Raw genomic sequence first — 19,111 nt, forward strand, 5'->3', positions numbered from 1 at the left:
TTCAACACAGTCAATTTGATTGTTAATTATCCTTTTACACTCAGAAATTTATATATATTTGTGTTAGTTTCTTGTAAGTACCATCATGGTCTTCAAAAGAAACAGAAAAGGCAGCTTTTTTAAAATCACTATTATAATGGGAATCTCATTGAGTCTTGAAAAGGAGCTTGCTGCTCTTCATCTGAGATGTACTTCCTGTTCTTGGACACAAAAACAAAATATGGTAATTTTATTGATTGATCAGTGTTTGAAAAGATAGTGCTCTGATTGGCTGTCTGATTCCTCTCCTGACAAATTTGGTGGAGGACAACTCACTTGATGGAGAGCATCATCTTGAGGGACAATTATCCCCCACTGCTAATTTATGACACGAGTTATTGCTGATGCGGGAGTGTGAAATAATTGTTGAAAGCTTCAATGGGTGAAAGAAACATTTAAATGATAAACAGATATGGTCATAGTCCTTTTAAATGAGCTCTTGCCACACTTCTGTAGCACAGTATAAGTGAAATTACTGAGTTCTTGAGATTTTCTTTTCTCATCTACACTGAACAAAAGCAAAATATTGTGGATGCTGGAAATACTCAGCAAGTCAGGCAGCATCTATGGAGAGAGAGAGAGAGTTAACGTTTCAGGTCGATGACCTTTCGTCAGAACTGGAAGAAGTTGAAGATTTAATAGTTTTTAAGCAAGTACAGAGCAAGGGAAAGGACCGGAGGCGAGGAAAAAAAAAATGAAAGGGAAGGTTTGTGATAGGGTGGAGGGCAGGAGTTATTAAATGACAAAAGGGATGATAGTGCAAGGCAAGGAGGATGGTAAAGGGACAAGTAAAGAAACAGAAGATGGGTCGAGAGGAGCTGTAAATGGTAACAGTGGAACCATTACCAGCACCTGCTGTCTGGAAAAAATGGGAGCAGTGGTTATGATCTGATATTGAAATCATTGTTGAGTCCTGAAAGTTGTGAAGTGCCTAATCGAAAGATGAGGTGCTGTTCCTCTATCTTCCATTGGGCTTCATTGGAACAGTGTGGGAGGCCGAGGTCAGAATGGGAGTGGGATGGAGAATTAAAATGGCAAGCAACCGGAAGGTCAGGGTCACGCTTGCAGACTGAACAGAGGTGTTCAGCAAAGCGATCACCCAATCTGCGTTTGGTCTCTCCATTGTCGTGGAGACCACATCGTGAGCAGCGAATACAGCATACAGTTCTTTCCTCCCCTCCCCTTCCTCCCCCCTTTTGTCTGGGTCTTTACTCGTTTAAAAACTGTTAAATCTTTAACTTCCAATTCTGGCGAAAGATCGTCGACCTGAAACGTTAACTGTTTCTTTCTCCACAGATGCTGCCTGACTTGCTGAGTATTTCTAGCATTCTCTGTCTATACTATACTCTATACTATACTGAACAGTTCTCTTGTGTTGCTAACGAGCAGTAAAGATGCACAATGTTCTGTTGATATTGCTTCAAAGTATATTGTTTTGCATATGTAGCAGAATAGTGTTTCATAAGCAGAGTAAAATACTTCCACAATCTATGAATAAGAATTATGGAACTACACCACCATACACTATCTAAACATTTATACGTTTCCATTGGGCCAAACAGCAATTTCTGACAGTGGTTTCAAAAATTGTGAAAACTTAAAAGATGTTTTAATGTACTTGTTTATTTTGTCCAGTATTAAATTGCAGCGATTAAAATAAGTGAGGAGGGTCTGAGTATTTTTGCTTCAGTTTTCTTTTAATTTTGGTTGAGAGCATTTCTCCCCATATTTAAAAAAAATCCAAGTTCCAAAGAATTATGATTCAACCCCCATATATAAATAGTCTATTCATATTACACGGAGAAAAATCAAATAGCCACACTGTCCCTTTAAGAACATTATGTAGTGGTTATGCTCCATTCACCCCACCTTTGGCTGTACATAGAATCTTTCACCTTACTGGCATAGCTTGATGGTTTTTCTTGTGATGGCAACAGTTTTTAAGCAAGTACAGAACCAGGCAAGATCTCTGCCTTCCATAGAAGGGAAAGGTTCAAGTCCAAAAGATACTTGTGACAGTATACGAAGGAGATAATTGATGTAATTACAGCATCCACAACATCATTAATAGAATTTATATTTGGCATTTGGGTCCCCAATTAAAAAGAATTTGTGCACTGCATTCATTAAAATGGATATCTGCTGTGTAAGCAATATATTTCAATTCTGAATCCTAAGTTGAATGGTGGTCAAAGCTCTGTCAAACTAGGTGGCACGCCATGTGATTCCTTTTGCAGGAGGCGGGATGCTGTGAATTCTCATCACTGATGAGTTTTTGGTTCTTTGTTTCCCTCCATCAGAACAGCTGTAGAAAAATACACGAGGGAACTGATGTACAGTACTTTGAATTTGAATAGGCTACAGAAAAGAAGTGCATTATGTATTTTAACAGAATGAAATGGAATTCAAAAATGTTTTTAGTATTACAGATTTTAAGTATAATCTAACTTGCAAACTGTTAATCTAGTGATTAGGTTTAGTGATCAGTGGGGACAAAGTATAATCAGTTTTTAATATTTCCTTCGTTGCACAGGTTGGTAGGAGATGATGATGATGATGAAGCTGCAATGAGTGACTCTGAATCAAATGAAAATATTACTGCAGAAATACTAGCAAAAAAGTGAGTACATTTCTGCTCTCAAATTCTGAACTTCCTTGCAGTTATATTGTTGACAGTTGAAAATTGCTCTCTTTGGTTTCAGTGAAGTTTGTTGTCCTCCTGTGGTTTTGTATATTTCAGATTGGAGATGTGAAAAGAGGAAGGGAACAGGTTGGGCAGGTGGTCTTCCTATATACATATTTGGTAGGCCAGTGCACTTGTTAACTCAGTTGGTTTTAAAAGGTTGGCCAATAACACTTTCTAGATCTTCTTTGTATTTTTAATGTATTGCCATCCAGGAAGGTGGGGGGGCAGTGGTGAATGAAAATTGATGAACCACATCCCCATTTTTCTGTAGGCTCTTAAATTCAGAGGAATACTTAATTAATGGAGTTTTATATCTTGTTTATGTAATGGTAGCTCCAATGATTTAAAACGAATGGGCTGGAATTGATAACTCAATTAGCATTTGTAACATTTTGATAATACATTATTTTATGGCAAGTTTGTATTGTATAGAACTAGAACAGATCAAAGTGGTATTGTTTGTCTGCTTTTGGTGCTTGGAATTCACCATGTTTACGTTCCAGGCTGTATTCCAGAGCACTGGTGGCAACGCAAAGAATTGCAGCTGTTTAAATGATGTGATAGTGACTTAATTTTTAAGAAGGGGGAGAGGGAGGAGGACGACAACTATGGAACAATTACATAAAGAACACCTGGTGGAAAAACTACAATAAATATGGAGTACAAAGGAGATGTAAAAAATGAAATAAGAGGGGCAAAGAGAGAGTATGAAAATAGATTAGCGGCTAACATAAAAGGGAACCCAAAAGTCTCTTATAAACACGTAAATAGTGGAAGGGTGGGGCCGATTAGGGACTAAAAAGATCTTGTGGAGGCAGGGGGTATGGCTTAGGTACTAAATGAATACTTCGCATCGGCGTTCACCTTCACCAGAGCTAAGCGATTCCACAACCAACGGATTGGATCAGATCAAAGCTCTGCAGTTCTGCCACATCCAGTCGCGAATGGTGGTGGACAACTAACTGGAGGAGGAGGCTCCGTGAACATCTCCATCCTCAATGATTGTAAACAATTTTACAACACCAAGTTATAGTCCAGCAATTTTATTTTAAATTCACAAGCTTTCGGAGGCTTCCTCCTTCGTCAAGGAGGAAGCCTCCGAAAGCTTGTGAATTTAAAATAAAATTGCTGGACTATAACTTGGTGTTGTAAAATTGTTTACAATTGTCAACCCCAGTCCATCACCGGCATCTCCACATCCTCAATGATGGCAGAGTCCAGCACATGAGTGCAAAAGACAAGGCTGAAGCGTTTTGCAACCATCTTTAGCCAGAAGTGCCGAGTGGATGATCCATCTCGGCCCCCTCCCGATAGCCCCACCATCACATAGGCCAGTTTTCAGCCAATTTGATTCACTCCATGTGATATCGAGAAACGGCCGAGTGCACTGGATACAGCAAAGGCTATGGGCCCTGACAACATCCCGGCCGTAGTGTTGAAGACTTGTGCTCCACAACTAGCCGCGCCTCTAGCCAAACTGTTCCAGTATAGCTACAATACTGGCATCTACCCGTCAATGTGGAAAATTGCCCAGGTGTGTCCTGTCCACAAAAAGCAGGACAAATCCAATCCGGCCAATTACTGCCCCATCAGTCTACTCTCAATCATCAGCAAAGTGATGGAAGGTGTCGTCGACAGTGCTATCAAGCAGCACTTACTCACCAATAACCTGCTAACCGATGCTTAGTTTGGGTTCCGCCAGGACCACTTGGCTCCAGACCTCATTACAGCCTTGGTCCAAACATGGACAAAAGATTTGAATTCCACAGATGAGTTGAGAGTGACTGCCCTTGACATCAAGGCAGCATTTGATCAAATGTGGCACCAAGGAGCTCTAGTAAAATTGAAGTCAATGGGAATCGGGGAAAGCCCTCCAGTGGCTGGAGTCATACCTAGCACAAAGGAAGATGGTAGTGGCTGTTGGAGGCCAATCATCTCAGCCCTAAGACATTGCTGCAGGAGTTCCTTAGGGCAGCGTCCTAGGCCCAACCATCTTCAGCTGCTTCATCAACGACCTTCCCTCCATCATAAGGTCAGAAATGGGGATGTTCGCTGAATGCACAGTGTTCCGTTCCATTTGCAACCCCTCAGATAATGAAGCAGTCCGTGCCCGTATGCAGCAAGACTTGGACAGCATCCAGGCTTGGGCTGATAAGTGGCAAGTAACATTCGCGCTAGACAAGCGCCAGGCAATGACCATCTCCAACAAGAGAGAGTCTAACCACCTCCCCTTGACATTCAATGGCATAGCATCGCTGAATCCCCCACCAACGACATCCTGGGGGTCACCATTGACCAGAAACTTAACTGGACCAGCCGCACACATACTGTGGCTACAAGAGCAGGTCAGAGGCTGGGTATTCTGGGGCGAGTGACTTACCTCCTGGCTCTCCAAAGCCTTTCCATCATCTACAAGGTACAAGTCAGGACTGTGATGGAATACTCTTCACTTGCCTGGATGAGTGCAGCTCCAACAACACTCAAGAAGCTGATACCTTCCAGGACAAAGCAGCCCGCTTGATTGACACCCTAAACATTCACTCCCTTCAGCACTGGTGCAACGTGGCTGCAGTGTGTACCATCTACAGGATGCACTGCAGCCACTCGCCAAGGCTTCTTTGACAGCACCTCCCAAACCTGCGACCTCTACCACCTAGAAGGACAAGGGCGGCAGGCACATGGGAACAACACCACTTGCACATTCCCCTCCAAGTCACACACTATCCCGACCTGGAAATATATCGCTGTTCCTTCATCGTCGCTGGATCAAAATCCTGGAACTCCCTACCTAACAGCACAGTGGGAGAACCTTCACCACACGGACTGCAGCGGTTCAAGAAGGCGGCTCACCACCACCTTCTCAAGGGTAATTAGGGATGGGCAATAAATGCTTTCCTTGCCAGCTGCACCCACATCCCATGAACAAATTTTTTTAAAGAGTATGCAGCCAATGTAGCAGTAAAGGAGGAGGTAGTAGCGATATTAGATAGGATACAAATAGATCTAGAGGAGGTACTTAAGTTGACAGTACTATTAGAAAATTCTGTATGCTGGTATGGAGATTCCTTTCAATTAATCCGAACTGACACCATATTGGTTAGAGAATTGAGGTTTTTATTGTTCACAGACAGAGTTTGATCATTTTATATAACAATCGTTGAGCAGTAACTAACAGTCTTAAACAAGCATGACATTACCCATTGCGCAACTGGACAGCTGGCGCATGTGGCCCATTCCTAGTTGTTCCTCGGAGAGTTACATAGGGTTAGGCTGAAGCCAGTATTAACGTCACCTGGAAATATCTTAACTCTCGGAGTTACACAGGGTAAGGCCATAGCTAACATGGATCCTCTGGATATGCCGAACTCCCCTTCTCCAACTGTGGGGCTTTTGGCTTAAACTCCAGATTTTATATACCCTATTTCTGCCTGAGGAATGTGCAATTCTGCATGTACTGTTTGCAGGTGGTGGGTTCGATAATAGTATACGTTCCTCTTTTTCTTATCTGGGCAAGGGTGGTCAAAATATTCCTGGAATCGGTGCAAAGGTCTTACTGCAACCGGTACCATTTTCCCAGAAGCAGAGCGAAAGTTCTCCAAAATAGCTAACTCGGGCAATTTCCTGAGGGCCTGCAGCTTTCCTGTTATCTGACCTCATTGTTCTGGTAGAAGGGTCAGTAGTTTCCCCTGCTGCTGCTGCTTCTGCTTCATTATACTTTGCCCCCTGCCTAGTTTGTTACCTAATCTTAGTTTTTAATCCATTAACAGCTGATTTCATATTTGATAGATTCTTATAGTACTCAAAGTAGAAAAGTCATCAGGTCCAGATGGGATGCATCTGAGGGAAGTAAGGGTGGAAATTGCAGAGGCTCTGGCCACAATCTTCCAATCCTTATATATGGGGGTGGTGCCAGAGGACTGGAGGATTGCAAATGTTACACCCCTGTTCAAAAAAGGGGAGAGGGATAAATGCAGCAATTACAGGCCAGTCAGCCTAACATTGGTGGGGAAACTTTTAGAGACAATAATCTGGGACAAACTTAATTGACACTTGGAAAAGTATGTGCTAATAAATGAAAGTCAGCACTGATTTGCTAAAGGAAAATCGAGTTTGTCTAACTTGGTTGAGTTCTTTGATGAAGTAACGGAGGGGGTTGATGAGTGTAGTGCAGTTGTGTATGTGGAGTTTAAAATGCATTTGATAAAGTACCACATAATGGACTTGTTAGCAAAATTATGGGACTAAAGGGACAGTGGCAGCGTGGATACAGAATTGGCTAAATGACAGAAAGCAGAGTAATGGTGAACGGATGTTTTTCAGACTGGAGGGAAGTATACAATGTTTCCCATGGGTTGGTATTAGAGCCACTGCTCTTTTTGATATATACTAATGATCTGGACTTGGGTATAATTTAAGTTTGCAGATGACACGAAACTCGGAAATGTAGTAAAGAATGTGAAAGATAGTAACAGACACATGGCAGATGAAATTTAATGTAGAGAAGTGTGAAGTGATACATTTTGGTAGAAAGAATGAGAAGAGGCAATATAAACTAAATGGTACAAATTTAAAGGGAGTGCAGGAACAGAGAGACCCGGGGATGTATGTGTACAAATCTTTGAAGGTCGCAGAACAAGTTGGGATGGCTGTTTTTTAAAAAAAAACATATGGAATCCTTGGCTTTATTAATAGAGGCATAGAGTACAAAAGCAAGGAAGTTATACTAAACCTTTATAAAACACTAGTTAGGCCTCAGATGGAGTATTGTGTTCAATTCTGGGCACCACACTTTAGGACGGATGTCAAAGCTTGGAGAGGGTGCAGAAGAGATTTACTAGAATGGTACCAAGAAAGAGGGACTTGAGTTAGGTGGAGAGATTGGAGAAGCTGGGGTGGTTCTCCTTAGAACAGAGAAGGCTAAGAGGAGATTTGATGGAGGTGTTCAAAACCTGAACTGTTTTGATCGAGTAAATAGGGAGAAACTGTTTCCAGTGGCAGAAGGGTCAGTAACCGGAGGACGCAGATTTAAGATGATTGGCAAAAGAACCAGAGGCGATATCAGGAAATATTTTTTATGTGCAACGAGTTGTAATGACCTGGAATGCACTACCTGAAAGGGTAGTGGAAGCAGATTCATTACTAACTTTCAAAAGGGAATTAGATAAATATTTGAAGGGAAAACAATTATAAGGATGTGAGGAAAGAGCAGGGGTGTGGGACCAATTGGATAGCGCTTTCAAAGAGCCGATACAGGCACGATGGGCTGAATGGCCTCTTTCAGTGCTGTACCATACTATGATAAAAACAGAAAATGCTTGAAATATATGGCAGGTCTGTCAGCATCTGTTAAAAGAAAAGACAGGTTAATGTATTTGGGCTAGACCCATTGTTGGATCTAGTTTATTTTAGATTTCCAGCATTTGCAGTTCTTTTTTAGTGTGTATTGCGAAATCTGCATTGCTGACCTGTTCCAAGTAGGTTGAACCCTCGCCCTACCTATGACATTCTATTTTTAGCACTGGTGGCGATGTGCAGAGAAAAAACACCTCTTGAGGCCTCATTTATATTTCAGCAGTGTCGCTGAAGTTGGGGTTCCCACCAGCAAGAGTGCTGTAATATAAATGCAGCATTACGCTTGTCCATACTGACTGCTCTTTCCCAGTATTTAGCCTGGATGTTAAACTCGACCAGTCTCGCCCAGTCCTTCTGAATACTTACTGGCTTTACCACATGTTGCTTTTTTGCATCTAATGCAAACTTATAGTTCCTATTTCTGATGCTCTCTTGATCATTACTGGTGTTGGAGTGTACAGAACTGTGTGACACCACAATATAGATGATTTTGACGGCTGCTACTCTGTCTTTGTTGCCCCACCAGACAACATTGGGAAAATATAAAGAACCAGCATGGGTCAGCACCAGCACCCCTGCCAGTCTTGTCCCTCCTTCAGACTTAATCCGTTATTGCTTAAGATGAGTTGACAATGGGCAATGATCAGGGTATGGGTCTTCCCTGAAAGTTACTAAGTGGCAAAACCTGGCTGGGCCCTGGTTAACACAAGCTGATCATTTGTCATTTATCTTCCTTGTAGTGCTCTGCGCCACTGGGGGATGGACAGAATGATAGACATCTAGAAAAACCAATCCTTGGGCATTGGCTGACATCAAGGAGTTGATGGATGCCAGCAAGAATGGCTTTCCAGAATACCAGTGACCAGTGTTGATGGGCCCTTTACCATATTGCTATTTCCTCTGTCTTCTACCTTGGTCATCATTGGCATTATAGAGTTTGAGAGCAACCTTTTCCAAGGTCTTGAACTCATATTCAAAATCCAAGTATTTTAAGAGTTAGCTTCAACATAGTCATGTAAGCCCGTTATTGCAGACTTACTTTCCCATTTGCCAGGTTCTAGGTATGCTCGATATATCCTATCCAGCGCCTGGTGAATGACCATTTTCCAGGGAAGGTGCAGATATGTCAAACACACCTCTGCATGAGAAGAGGTATGATCAATTGACACTTCTATCTGTAAGCTCGTACCTGGTATATCTGTCCTACCTGTACCATTAAGAAGCCTCTGGCATAACCAGTATTCCAATAGGGTAGGTACCTTTGATTGCTGTTGATTCATCCTCTGCTGATGCACCAGTTGGCACCACTGGACAGCATCTGAAGGCAATCAAGATCTGGTCTGTCACCGACAGTTCGGCCCATTCTTCAAACTTAGTCCAGCATTTTAAAGGATTGAATGTGTTGGCTTTAGTCAAGGAAGCGGAATCTAATGATATGGAGATCTTTCACAGCCATTAAATCAATTAATAATGCAATTTGATGCCAGGGTGGCCCTGTATGTAAGGTTGAGCTGTCAGGATCTTGAGGTCCTAATCTTTGACCTTTGCCGGATTTGTCAGCCCCCCACCTTTTGGTCACTGCCAAAGGGAATTTGGGTTGATACATAAGCAACAGTGGTAGTCAAAACACAGAAAATTGGAACAGTAGAAGGAATAGTGATTCTGGTAGCTCACTATTGGCTGTGTAAACTGTTGTAAATCCTGGTGTTGTATTGCTCATGCAATTGCCAAGTTAGATCCTACATCCAAGTTACTGTTAGCCAAGCCATCAAATAGAAACTGTTTATTAGACAAAGGCATAATATCAGTGGTAATGTATTGGCTTCCAGAAAACAATCTACCAATTCGGCTTATAACCTAAAGTGGAAAAAGTTTTTATACAGTGGAGTTCCTCTTGATTCTCTCCTAATGTATACCATTTATTTTCAAATATATGCATCCTCTAGCTAAAACCCAGCTCTGTACCTGTCCAAATGGCTACTGTTTGTCCTTTCTGATCCCTTTGCATCAGGTTTGTGAGAACATCCTCGAATCTCTGGGTTTATGAAGGTGGACTGGAAACCGAATCCAGATAGACCACCTTGTGCCAAACTGATCTTAACTGGACCTGATAAATTGATGTATGTTTCTTTTGAGACTTGTAGAACTTGTGATTTGAAATTTTCATTGTGGAAGAATATGCTGTTGAGTGGTTCTGGTTTCCACTCTTGGGGTTATTGAAGTCTAGGCATTGTTCATGGATCAGCCTTGCCCGATCTGGCATGCTGACGTGGTATTTTGAACGCACCTGCCAAGTTTTGTGTTCCAGTTTCATTTCCACCTGGAAGTTGTTATCCTCTGCTTTTATCAACCCCTTTAAATGTGTAGATGCCTGTCAGGCTCATGCATACTAAATTCAGAGTGTCAAATATCTTTGTCAATCCCTTCAGTTGTTTCTTACAATTCCAAGGTTCCATGGTGAACCTGTTTCATAGAATTACATAGAACGTACAGCACAGAAACAGGCCATTTAGCCCAATGGGTTCATGCTGGTGTTTATGCTCCACATGAGCCTCCTCCCTCCCTACTTCATATGACCCTATCAGCCTATCCTTCTATTCCTTTCTCCCTCATGTATTCATCTATGTTAGTCGTCTCAGCTACTCCTTGTGGTAGGGAGTTTGCATTCCAACCACTCTGGTTAAAGAAGTTTCTCTTGAATTCCCTATTGGATTTATTCGTGACTATCTTTTATTTATGGCCCTTAGTCCTGGTCTCCCCTGCAAGTGGGAACAACTTCTCTACATCTACCCTATCAAACCCTTTCATAATCTTATCAGGTCACCCCTCAGTCTTCTTTTCTATAGAAAAGAGCCCAGCCTGTAGATAACCCCTCAGTTCTGATATCATCCTTGTAAATCTTTTTTGCACCTCCTCTGGTGCCTCTATATCCTTTTTATAATATGGAGACCAGAACAGTTCACAGTACTCCATGGTAACCAAAGTTCTATACAAGTTTAACATCTTCTCTGCTTTTTCAATTCTATCCCTCTAGAAGTGAATCCCAGTGCTTGGTTTGCTTTTTTTATGGCCTTGTTAACCTGTGTTACTACTTTTAGTGATTTGTGTATTTGTACCCCCAGATCCCTCTGCTCCTTTACCCCATTTAGACCCTTATTATCCAAGCAGTATGTGCCCCCTTATTCTTCCTACCAAAATGTAATATCTCTCTCTATATTGAAATTCATTTGCCAATTACGCACCCATTCTGCAAGTTTATTAATGTCTTCCTGCATTTTGCCGCAGTCCTCCTCGGTATTAACTATACCCCTCAATTTGGTGATGTCTGCAAATTTTGAAATTCTACTTCCGATTCTCGAGTCCAAATCGTTTATGTAAATAGTGAACAAACTATCTCTTCTCTTACCAGTTTATTTGGGGATACTTAAAATCTCCTATGATGATTATTCTGTGTCCTTTACTCATTTTACATATTTGCTTACATATTTCGTCCTCCATCTCCTTTCTATTATTAGGCGGTCTGTAGTATACCCCGATTAATATGATCGATCCCTTATTGTCTTATTTCAATTCATTTGGATTCTGTTTCTATCCTTCTGTTAGTTATGTCCCTTTTTTCTACTGCCATTACGTTACCTCTAATCAGTACATCTACTTCACCACCCCTCCTTCCTTTCCTGTCCTTTCTGATTGGTGTAGCCTGCAATATTTGGTTGCCAGTCCTGTTCTTTTATATAACCATGATTTAGTTATTCCAACTACATCTGGTTCCTCGCTATGGATTATTGCCTCCAGTTCCCCCGTTTTATTTTGGATGCTTTATATATTGCTGCGTGGGCAGTTTAATTCATCTTTAATAGTTCCTTTTACTTTATTTTTAAGTCCTTTTATACTTCTGGTTTGTAACTGTATTTGTTCCTTGACTGTTTATTATCTTTATTCCTTACCCAGGTCTGACCTTTACACTCATCTCCTTCTATCTTTCAGCTTTTGTTATTGCTACCAGATCATCCCTTCTCTCTTCCCCCCCCCCCCCCCCCCCCAATCTTTTTTTTAAGCCTTATACACTGGTGGTTGTCAAATGGCATGTGAATGCATTCTTCACTCATTCTTGTTGCTTCACTTCAGGAAATTTTTGTTCTGCTCAATAGCTACTCTTAATGGGTATGCAGTAAACAGGTGACCATTGATAACACATGCAAAGCTGTTAGCATAATCCAGATGCTACTATTTAGATTTAGCAGCTGTAGATGATGCCTTATTTGGCAGCTGTAGTTTTTCTTTCCCTGCAAGAGCCTCTTTCCTTATCCCAAGTTGCGAATTGATCAGGTCTTGTCGGGGTTGCACTTAATAACATTCCTTTGTATTTAGGCAAAAATGAATTGACAGTATGGGCAGAGCATGCCTTTTTGTACTGTGCAGAAGTGGGACGATCACACAAAGATGCATCAGACCAAAAATGTCTTGGGATGTATTCATAGCTGCACTATTGCACGGTGTGAAACAGTTTAGTTTTGCACTGACCCTGCAATTACAGTGTATATATAGTGCTGGAATCCAGCATTGAAGTCACCGAAAGAAGCTAACTGAGACTCTCCGGAGGAGTGAGTCTCACCTCGAATCACATTGGAGTCAGTTTGGGCCTTAGCAGAAAGATTACACTCCAAATCGTGCTTGACAAATTTACTAGAGTTCTTTGAGGAGGTAGCAAGCAACGTGGATGAAGGAGATCCTGTGGATGTGGTGTACTTGGATTTCCAGAATGCATTTGACAAGGTGCCTTTTCAAAGGCTACTATTCAAAATAAGAGCTCATGGTGTAGGGGGTAACATATTAGCATGGGTAAAGGATTGGTTAGCTAACAGGAAACAGAGTAGGCATAAATGGGACATTTTCAGGTTGGCAAGATGTAACGAGTGGAATGCTGCAGGGATCGGTGCTGGGGCCTCAACTACAGTCTATATCAATGACTTGGATGAAGGGACCAAATGTATGGTTGCTAAGTTTGCTGATGATACAAAGATAGGTAGGAAAGTAAGTTGTAAAGAGGACATAAGAAGTGTGCAAAGGGATATAGATAGGTTAAGTGAATGAGCAAAAATTTGGCAGATGGAATATAATGTGGCAAAATGTGAACTTGTCCACTTTGGCAGGAGGAATAGAAAAGCAGTATATTATTTAAATGGAGAGAGACTGCAGAACTCTGAGGTACAGAGGGACCTGGGTGTCCTAGTACATGAATCACAAGAAGTTAGTATGCAGGTGATTAGGAAGGCAAATAGAATGTTGTCATTTATTGCAAGGGGAATGGAATATAAAAGTAGAGATGTTTTGCTATAGTTATACAGGGCATTGGTGAGACCACATATAGAATACTGTGTGCAGTTTTGGTCTCCTTATTTAAGAAAGGACATAATTGCTTTGGAGGCGGTTCAGAGAAAGTTCACTCGACTGATTACTGGGATGAGGGGTTATCCTATGAGGAAAGGTTGAACAAGTTGGACCTGTATACACTGGAGTTTAGAAGAATGGGAGGTGATCTTATTGAATCATACAAAATCCTGAGGGGACTTGAAGGGGTAGATGCTGAGTGAATGTTTCCCCTTGTGGGAGAGACTAGAACTAGAGGACACAGTTTTGAAAATAAGGGGTCTCCCATTTAAGTCAGATGAGGAGACATTTTTTCTCTGAGGGTCATGAGTCTGTGGAACTCCCTTCCCCAGAGAGCGGTGGAGGCAGGGTCATTGAATATTTTTAAGGCTGAGTTAGATAGATTCCTGATTAACAAGGGAGTCAAAGATTATAGTAAGTAGACAGGAAAGTAGGGTTGAGGTCACAATCAGATCAGCTATGATCTTAACAAATGGCAGAGCAGACTTGCGGGGCCGAATGGCCTACTCCTGCTCTTAATTCGTATGTAAGTTTAGAGTCAGTGTGAAGAGTTTCCACTGCAGTGACACAACTTGTGGCGTGTGAATGCATACTTAAAGGGAGCCAGCAAATGTAGACAGATGCCAGGCCACTCCTTTGGTGGATGCCTTCCTCAGTGGATACCCTGTAAGGCAGGTACTTTTTTTAAAAAAAAAGAGCCTTTTTTAAAAAATTGATTAACAGTTCAATATACATTTTTACATACCAAACCGTGCTGTTAGTAAGATGATGTAAATAAAGATATAGCAACGTATTTATAATGGTTGTCTGGTATAAACGTACATCTTTTTGAAATTGCAGCAATCTCTCCAGTGATAGTGGAGCTTCCTTTTTTTTGAAGGCATCAGATAATTTCATAACCTTGTGTGGCAGAAAAACAGTTCTCACAAAAGGAAGAAAAAAGGCACCCTTGCAAAATTGCTTGGAAGTTTACCTAAACCTTAATGTGCATTGCATATTTTAGTAGTCATAAAGCATATGAGCAGTTTTGCTTCCAGAGTAATGAACATGAAATTACAGGGTGACTGCAAACTATTTTTAAAAACTTTTTTAGGCTGACAGCAGCTGAGGGAATGAATCCTAAAATCTTTGAGCCAAAGGAAGAAAGTAGTGAAGAAGAGGAAGAATTAACTCCAGAAGAAAAAGGCAAGCCAATTATATTTATAGCATTTAGAGCATATATTTAATTCCTGAAAATTGTTTGTTTTTAAATTTATTTGAATGCCTGTTCATTATTGTACTTTTAAGACTACTTCCACTCAAGTTTTACAGTTAGATAATTGAAGTCCATTTATGGCACTGAAACTTTGTGTTTTTCATACTTGCAATACAGTAAAACAAAAGAATAAGGGATTGAAAATTTGCAGACTTAACATCCCAGTGTTAGTGCCTGTGACCTCAGGCACTGACCCCATCAAAGTATGCAGGGTTAGGGGGAGGTTACTGCATTTAAATATGCTCAACAGGCATCTGTGCCACAAGAGGTGCATCTCGAGGACCTGCCAGAAAGGGGAAGCCAGATAACCCAACATGCTCTGGAGAGGGAGGGCCCCCTCCCCAAGAAAGATGGAGCCAAAAATCCCACTAAATTTTTAGTATCTTTGCGGGTTCAGGCCATCGCCAGATGGATCCCAGTTATGCTTGCTGCCAGACTGATAGGCAGTACACCCATCGAAAGTAGGTCTGTCAGCAATTCCCAGGCTGGGGATGAGGAAATTCCTGGCCTCTGAGCTCCTTCCCCAGATCCCCTACCCCACCACCCCGATGTGGGAGACCATGCCTGAGGCTATGTAACTTACAAAGGAGAGGGTAAGAAGCCAACCTGGTGCCAGTGGTACTTTTGGGCTAGCCTCAGTGTGCACAAGGGGCTGATTCTCTTCCCCTTTCAATTCCCTTGTCTCTATCGATAAACACATCTGCATTATGGATACGCACATGTATTTCATGCACCTCCTCCTGAGGCGATAGATGAAATTGGAAAGGCTGTGGAGAAATAAGTTTTGCCCCATACTAATGAAAAGACTAGAGATGGTTAGTGAAATGTGTCTTAATTTTAGAGCGGAAAAAGCACCAGTCTCTGGTGATCAATGTAGTGACTCATAGACCCCGATATTTGTGGGGGGGGAGGGGAGGTTTAGCGGCAGAACCTGATTTAAATGCTTGGACTCAGTTTCCTGCCGCAGCCAGGCAGGTTAAGAGGCTGGCTGGCTGTTGGGCAGGAAGGTGTGCGGAGAGTTCGGTTGGGGAGGAAATCAGGGTGGGGGTCCTGGAGATATTGGTTGGGGAGGAGGGGTTGGAGATATCAGTCGAAGGTCCCTGGAGAGGTGGGTCGGGGGTTGAAGAGATCGTGGGGGGTAGCCAATCACAGGGAGATTAACAGGTTAGCTTGGTGGGTCGAGGGAAGCACTCCTGGCCTCAAACAGTGCTGGAAAGGCACTTACCTTTTGGATCCAGCTGTTCTCGTCTCCCTTCAGCTGCCGGCTTTCCTGAGGCCTTGCATTTTATGGGTGGTAAATGGGCTTCATTTGCACTATTATGCATTTCATTGGAGGAATGCAAAACTTTGTTTGTGGTGGTTGTTTTGTGTCTTTTTTAGCCTTACCCTAAATTATCTTGGCTCTTGTATCTCAGATCATTCTCATGGATGAGTCTCAATTCCTCATATCTTTGTGTCTATCTTTGCCTTGAGATCTAGTAAGTTCAAAAGGGGTAAAGCATAATAACAGACCTAATTTAAAATATGAAATGTGTATTATGCAAATAAATAAGCAAATAATCTAGCAGTAGTAGATATATTTATAGTAGAATGACGTTTATCTAACTCATTGACAAAATAAAAATATTGTTACTCATAAGACCCAAAATAATCCTTTATACCTGATTTTGAAATACACACATTTCTCCTGTCTTTAACCACTTTCAAACTGTTAGTTCTTCTCAAACTCCTGTGGTTGCTTTTGAGATTTTTAGACTTATTTTTCCTCCTGAGATTTTCCATTGCCACCTATTGACAATTCTTCGTTTTTTATATCACAGAATGGAGTTACCAGGAGTTTATGGCTTTTGACTACTTGGCCAACTAAATTGAACAACGAACAGTCAGTCAAATATATATCGAACCAATCATGAAATCTGTATATAATTGAAAATCATGTTAGATTCCTTTCAAGGCTGTTACCCCCTTGTATTCTCGTCCTCCAGCTATAAAAGCCAGCATTCCATTAGCCTTTTTGATTATTTTCTGTACCTGTCCATGACATTTAAATGATTATGTACACGGAGCCCTAAGTCTCTTAGGACCTCCACTGTTTTGAGCTTTTCACCATTTAGAAAGTACTCTGATCTATCCTTTTTAGGTCCAAAGTAGATGACCTCACACTTGCCTACATTGAAATCCATTTGCCACAGTTTTGCCCTTTCACTTAATCTATTAATATCTCTGTAATTTTATGCTTCCATCTACACTGTTTACAATGCTGCCTGTCATTGTGTCATTGGCAAACTTGGATATGTGGCTCTCTATCTCGTCATCTAAGCCGTTAATAAATAGAGAGAATAGATGAGGCCCTAACACAGATCCCTGTGGGACTCCACTAGTCACATCCTGCCAATTTGAGTACCTGCCCATTATCCCTACTGTCTGTCTCCTGCCACTCAGCCAATTTCCTAACCAGGTCAATGATTTACCCTCAATCCCATGAGCTTCAAATTTAGCTAATGGTCTCTGGGGATTTTATCGAATGCCTTCTGGAAGTCCATATAAACAACATCCAAAGACATTCCCCTGTCCACTACTTTGGTCATCTCTTCAAAAAAATTCAATCAGGTTCGTCAGGCATGACCTGCCTTTACAAATCCATGCTGGCACTCTCTGATCAGCTGAAATTTTTCACGGTGTTCAGTCACTCTATTCTTAATTATAGACTGTAGTAATTTCCCGACAACAGATGTTAGGCTAACTAGTCTATAATCTGGTTTCCCCCTCTCACCTTTCTTAAATTGCGGAGTGACGTGCAATTTTCCAATCTAAAGGAACGGTTCCTGTATAGAGAGAACTTTGGAAGATTATAGTTAGGGCAACTGCAATATTCTCACCAATTTCCTTTTCCAGCCTGGGATGGAAACCATCTGGTCCTGGGGATTTGTACTCTTTAGTGCCATTATTTTCTTCATTACTGTTAATTTGCTTACGTTAATTACGGTGAGTCCCCAACCCTGATTCAAAATTAGTTTCCTTGGGGTGTCCAGCATGCTATCCTCTTCCTCTACTGTAAATACTGTGGAAAGTCATTATTTAACATGTCTGTCATTTCGTTGGTACAAGACTTGGCATTATATTGCTGTTAAACCCTCTAAGTTTTAAAGAAACAGCCACTTAATCAAATACTATACAAAAATGTATCTGGGTCACGCTCCCGCCATAATGCCAGCTGAAATCTGGCGGATGGGGCTTCGAATTAGGGCAAGACGCATAGACTGGGTCCCTGCCTTCCCTGGTATTTTTTGAGCAAACACCCACCCTAAACAAGGACACCTGCGTAGGAGTGGGCATGCCTCGTGGCTGGGACTCTCGCCGATATGAAGTCTGAGCCTGTCGTAGCCTGAACCCCCAAAGGTGTAAAAAAAAATGTTAGTTTACAAGGAATCAATGAGGCACTAGCTGCTGTTTTCATGGCAGGCAGTGCCCGTGATGCATCCCCAGTGACGTGGACTCCTGTTGCCATTATTTAGATCAGCTAACTCCCTGATCCTGCAAACATTGGTGTGGTCAGCACCAGAGGTCACTGGTGAGTAGATCCTGAGATTTACATTGGGATTGAAAGCCTGCGGGTTTTTGAGCACTTTGTCATGACGATAGAGACTCAATTATATGCTTAATCGTCTCTCAAAAGTTCAAGATAAAATTTTTATCTCTTCAAAGTATAGATCAGTGTCGTGCAAATCATATTCTAAACCCACCATGGGTGAGAGAGCACTCTTGGCGAAGAACTGAATAGATGAATCAAACTGCCCAGTGTCATTTGTGGGGATTTGATTCCAGTGCTGGATTCAGCAGTCAAGGTTCATTCCATTCACTAATGGTACTGTTACTTTTGGTAAATACTGTACTGGTAGAAGTTTAAGTACGTGGATGGGAAGTCCAAGCTGGGCAGAAATTTTGAGTTCCTGGATCACGTTTACTTCTCGAGAAAGGCTGTTGCGGCATTGGATAATGCATCTAACAAGGGTTTTATTGGATTGATCTCAGCAGCAGATGAAGCTAATGGAAAGCTTTGATTTGGGATTTATGTTTGGAAGTTTACAATTTTGTCAGGAAAATATAACAGCTGATCTGTACCTCAGTCATAGTACTTTAAAATAGGACCTCTGATAATGTGTCAAGAATATGATGGAACTCTCTTGCTCATTAATAGTCATTTTAAAAAAAATTTCAGGATTTAAAAAAAAATGATCTTTACTAACATTTATCTAAATTTGATTACAGATACCAGAATTGCAGATAATTTATATTTTAACAATTATAATTTAGTTACTAGCATGTTCAGTCTAAAAATCATGTAATGTGTCTGTCCCAATAGCCCATCTTTATCAAAAATATTATTG

General features: G+C 41.4%; 1 protein-coding gene across 1 annotated transcript in view; it reads left to right on the forward strand.

The window, feature by feature from the left end:
- The window catches only part of ppp1r2 (protein phosphatase 1, regulatory (inhibitor) subunit 2), a 35,353-nt gene that overhangs the window by 8,159 nt on the left and 8,083 nt on the right, over window positions 1–19,111 (forward strand). The window contains exons 3-4 of the mRNA XM_067995263.1: window positions 2,573–2,659; window positions 14,562–14,653. Of these exons, the coding sequence (XP_067851364.1) occupies window positions 2,573–2,659; window positions 14,562–14,653 (179 nt within the window). The remainder of the gene's footprint in view (window positions 1–2,572; window positions 2,660–14,561; window positions 14,654–19,111) is intronic.

The sequence above is a fragment of the Heptranchias perlo genome, chromosome 13, assembly GCF_035084215.1.
Source record: "Heptranchias perlo isolate sHepPer1 chromosome 13, sHepPer1.hap1, whole genome shotgun sequence".
Taxonomy (NCBI): domain Eukaryota; kingdom Metazoa; phylum Chordata; class Chondrichthyes; order Hexanchiformes; family Hexanchidae; genus Heptranchias; species Heptranchias perlo.